This window comes from Terrapene carolina, unplaced genomic scaffold (assembly GCF_002925995.2).
Source record: "Terrapene carolina triunguis isolate 2854851 unplaced genomic scaffold, T_m_triunguis-2.0 Scaffold51483, whole genome shotgun sequence".
NCBI lineage: Eukaryota > Metazoa > Chordata > Testudines > Emydidae > Terrapene > Terrapene triunguis.
The window spans coordinates 1-4,151 of NW_020715834.1; the positions used below are offsets into that span (position 1 = coordinate 1).

A 4,151-nucleotide genomic window follows, 5' to 3' on the forward strand; every position below is an offset into this window, starting at 1 on the left:
GCTAAAATCCCCTCTCCGGGGCGCCGCAGCTCAGCCGGCCTGAGCCCAGCGGAGTCGGCGCGGGGCCAACAGACGAGTTCTCCAGTGACCTCACTCCCGCCCATCGGAGGTGGATTTAACAATGGCAGAACCTGCCCCCCAGTGCGTGTCTACGGGACAGTGCTGCCCCTGGGCATGTTTCTAGCACAGACAGAATCACAGAATCTCAGGGTTGGAAGAGACCTCAGAAGGTATCTAGTCCAACCCCCTGCTCAAAGCAGGACCAATCCCCAACTAAATCATCCCAGCCAGGGCTCTGTCAAGTCAGGCCTTAAAAACCTCTAAGGAAGGAGATTCCACCACCACCTCCCTAGGGAACTGGATCGAGGGCTTCCCCACCCGCCCCGTGACATGGCCCTCGCCTGCCCCGCAAGCACGGCCCTGACCCAATCCTGGCTGGGACCCAGCACAGCTCTCAGGAAACCGTCCCAGCGTGATCTAACCCTGGCCAGGCTGGAGCCTCCACCCACCCCCTGGGAAGCTGTTCCTGGGGTTCATTCCCCTAATGGGGGGTGTTGGGAGGGGCAGGTCTGGGGCTCCCCACTGGCACCATTGCCCCAGGCTGTAAGCCTCAGGAGGGTGATGTGGCAGCACCGGCTCTGAAGCCGAAGCGGGGGCTAGGGCCCCCACCTCCATCCCTGGCCACAGAACCCCATTGAACACCCCATGCCAGGGGCCAGGCAGCTCGGAAGAGATGGGATGTACGGGGAGATCCCAACACTGGAAGGGGGGTCCCCAACCCCCAGCATTTCTGGCTGGCCCCATTCCCAGCTCCCCCCTCACCCCCTTTCAGTCGAGGGCTCACGGCTCAGCCGTCGCAGGGCGCTAGAGCCCCTGGGGCTCCGTCCCCCTCCAGGGGGTGCTCCGCAGACCCCGGGCTCTCGTCCCAGCTCCGTCTAGCGGGGTTGGAGGGGGACGGGGTGGGTGATTCAGGACTCCGGGGTTCCAGCTCAGCAAGTGGGGGTGTCTAGGACTCCATCCCACGTCTGCCACAGGCCGGGTGACCATGTTCCCAGGCCCAGCGGGCACCGAGGAACGAGGCCGGGGCAGAGACCCGCAGAGAGAACAGGACTCCAATAATATTTTCTTTATTTACATGTTCCAGGCTGGAAAGGTCTGAACAGCGGAGCCCGCCCTCGGGGTCTGACGGGGCGGGCAGGGGACGGGGAGGGAAAAGGAAGGAGTAGAAAACAATTGTACAGTCAACATAAAAAACAGCCCCCCTCCCCGCCCCCCTGGAAAGGAGCATGCTGCCCAGGCCGTGCCCCCGGCGGGCTCTGTACACTGCAGTCCTGGAGCCGGGCAGGCGACACCCGTCTCTGCAGGGCCCCGTGGCCCAACCGCTGCTCAAATAAATAAACTCTCCCCGGAGAAGGGGACGAGGCCGCCGGCAGGACGTGAGATGGGGGGGCCGGCGATGCAGCCCAGAGCACGTGAGGGGCTTGCGGCTTCCGTCTGTCCGGCTAGGCCCCCCCAAACCCCACCCCCCCAAGAGCAAAACCAAACGTGGAGACTTCCAAACCCTTTAAAACCCAAACTCTGCCCTGGGAAAAGCTCCCATGCGTCAGAACCAAACCAAACCAAACGGTAAAACCTGGCTGGGGTCGCGCCGGGGCCTACACAGGCTGTGCCTGGTAGGGGCCTCTGCGCCAACAGCCCCCAGGGGCCTCCGAACTGTAAACACTGGGGCAGTGCCCATGTCCGTGAGGGGGCAGTCACTGGCGTCCTCCCTCGCCCTGGGGGCGCTGCCCACCGGGTGGAGCCGCTCAGTCCGGTTCACATGGGGTCCGGTCCCGCAGAGCCTCTTCTGAACCTGCCCAGGCTTCCACCCGGCCGCGATGCCGCCCGCCCGCTGCCATCACCGCCACCGCTCTAGCCGGAATCCGAGTCGCTGGTGTCCGAGGACGAGGAGCTGGAGCTGCTGCTGCTGGAGTCGGAGCTGGAGCTGCTGGCACTGAGCCGCGACACGGGCACCTGCTGGGCAGACTCCGGCTTCTCGTTGGCTGCAGGGGAACGAGGGAGCCGGTCAGCAAACAGAACATGCCCTCTTTATCCTGCGCTGGGAGCCAGGCTGGGCTAGCAGGGGCTGCAGGTCAGGTGTGAGGGGCACCGGCAGACCTGGGGGGAGCCCAGGGCTGGAATCATTCCCCCTCACCCAGCTCCGAAGCCCTGCCTCGCGGACACCAACGCCTCGCTCCCCCTCCTGCCCCCTGCCCAGCACTCACCCTTCTTGGGGGGCTTCTTGGTGGAGTTGAGCTGGCCGCTCACGTCCTGCAGCCGCTTCTCCAGCTCCCGTTTCTTCTCCAGCGCCAGCTCCTCCTTCGTCTTCCCCACCGGCTTCTTCATGGCTGCAGCGGGCGGGACAGACGTGCTCAGAGGGCTCCCCGCGGCTGGCTGCATCCCTGAGCCCCCCCTACTCCCACCCTGCCTGGGGAGCAGACAAGCCCACCCCTGCACTTCAGCCCCACCCCATCCCTGTACAGTGCGCGCAGGGAGCAGAGCGCATTGCTCCCCAAGGCTCCCCCAATGTCCCCCCATCCCTTGTAAGGCATACGGGGTGGTGTACAGGCAGGACAGGGGGACACTGCTGAGATCTTCCCTTCCCCACTGACTGACTCACTCACTGCAAGGCTCCCAGGCATACCCCCACGCTCTCACTAGGAGGCACCCAATCTCCTAAGCTCCCTGATTTCCCACCCTACTAACTTCATCCCCCTCCACCCTCGCTGCAAGGCTCCCAGCCCCCCTTGGCTATCCCACAACCTAGATCGTATCTAGCGCTTCTCTGCAGTAGGTCTTGGGGCACTTCCTCGACCACATCCTAGGGGAGAGCCCAGCCCGGGACCATCCCCCCCACTCACTCTCGCTGTAGGGCTTGCGCGGCTTCTTGCGCAGGCAGGACAGCACGTAGCGCTCCAGCTCCCGCAGGGTGGAGGGCTTGAGGGTCTCGAAGTCAATCTCGATCTCCTCAGGGTTGGAGTCACGCAGCGAGGGCTCCCGCGACTGGATGATGTGCACCACCCGCCCCAGCTTCTCCCCCGGCAGCTTGTTGATGTCCAGGCTGAGCTGGCGCTTCTCGTCGTAGGTCATGGGCTTGCTCTCCTCCTCCTCTTCTGAGTCGTAGAGCATGGGGGGTGCCGGCAGCGCCGCCTTCGACACCTTACTGGAATTCCTGGGGGGGGGGGGGGGGGGAGAGAGAGAAAGAGAAGAGAGAACACGTCATGCATGGCCAGATACCCCTTTTCTGGGCCACTGTGCGCCACAGAGCCAGCCCTGCCACCCACATGGCCAGAGTGGAAATCAAAAAGAACCTAACCAGGAACTGAAAAAGCAGGGCAAAGCTTGTTTATCCTTTTCCAATCTCCGAGGAGAACTTGGGTGTGAGAGAATCAGATCTACTGGTTCCGAAGGCTTGAAGGACATGGTGACCAGAAACAATCACTTCAGTTCACTAACTTGTTCACCAAATCAGTTGTAAACACAAAGTTTTTGATAAGCTTCTTTTCTTTTACATTTGAGGTCATTTTACTGAATTAAAAAATCGGTCTAAAAATGGTTTGTGCCTTTTTAAATTGCATTCCAATTTCCATAAAAATAGATCACAACAAATCTAGTAAATAAATGCATCATTCCCAATTTCTTTGCACAATAAAACACGCAATGGCATAAATAAAAATGTAGAGATCTACTATATCCTCCTGAACAGCAAAAAGTATCACCAAGTTTGACATAAAGCTTATATTCAGTTATATAACAACATAAGAACGGCCACACTGGGTCAGACCAAAGGTCCATCTAGCCCAGTATCCTGTCTACCGACAGTGGCCAACACCAGGTGCTCCAGAGGGAATGAACAGAACAGGGAATCATCAAGTGATCCATCCCGTCGCCCATTCTCAGCTTCTGGCAAACAGAGGCTAGAGACACCATCCCTGCCCATCCTGGCTAATAGCCATGGATAGACCTATCCTCCAGGAACTTATCTAGTTCTTTTTTGAACCCATTTACAGTCTTGGCCTTCACAACAGCCTCTGGCAAGGAGTTCCACAGGTTGACTGTGTGTTGTGTGGGGGAAAAAAAAAAAAAAAAAAAAACTTCCTTTTATTTGTTTT

At 59.5% G+C, this 4,151-nt stretch overlaps 1 protein-coding gene across 1 annotated transcript in view; it reads right to left on the minus strand.

Moving 5' to 3' along the window:
- Window positions 1-1,874: 1,874 nt before the first annotated feature.
- The window catches only part of LOC112123379 (bromodomain-containing protein 2-like), a gene marked incomplete at its 5' end in the record, with an annotated part of 5,789 nt that continues 3,512 nt past the window's right edge, over window positions 1,875-4,151 (minus strand). Inside the window, 3 exons of the mRNA XM_026647193.2 lie at window positions 1,875-2,042; window positions 2,265-2,387; window positions 2,901-3,211. Of these exons, the coding sequence (XP_026502978.1) occupies window positions 1,912-2,042; window positions 2,265-2,387; window positions 2,901-3,211 (565 nt within the window). The remainder of the gene's footprint in view (window positions 2,043-2,264; window positions 2,388-2,900; window positions 3,212-4,151) is intronic.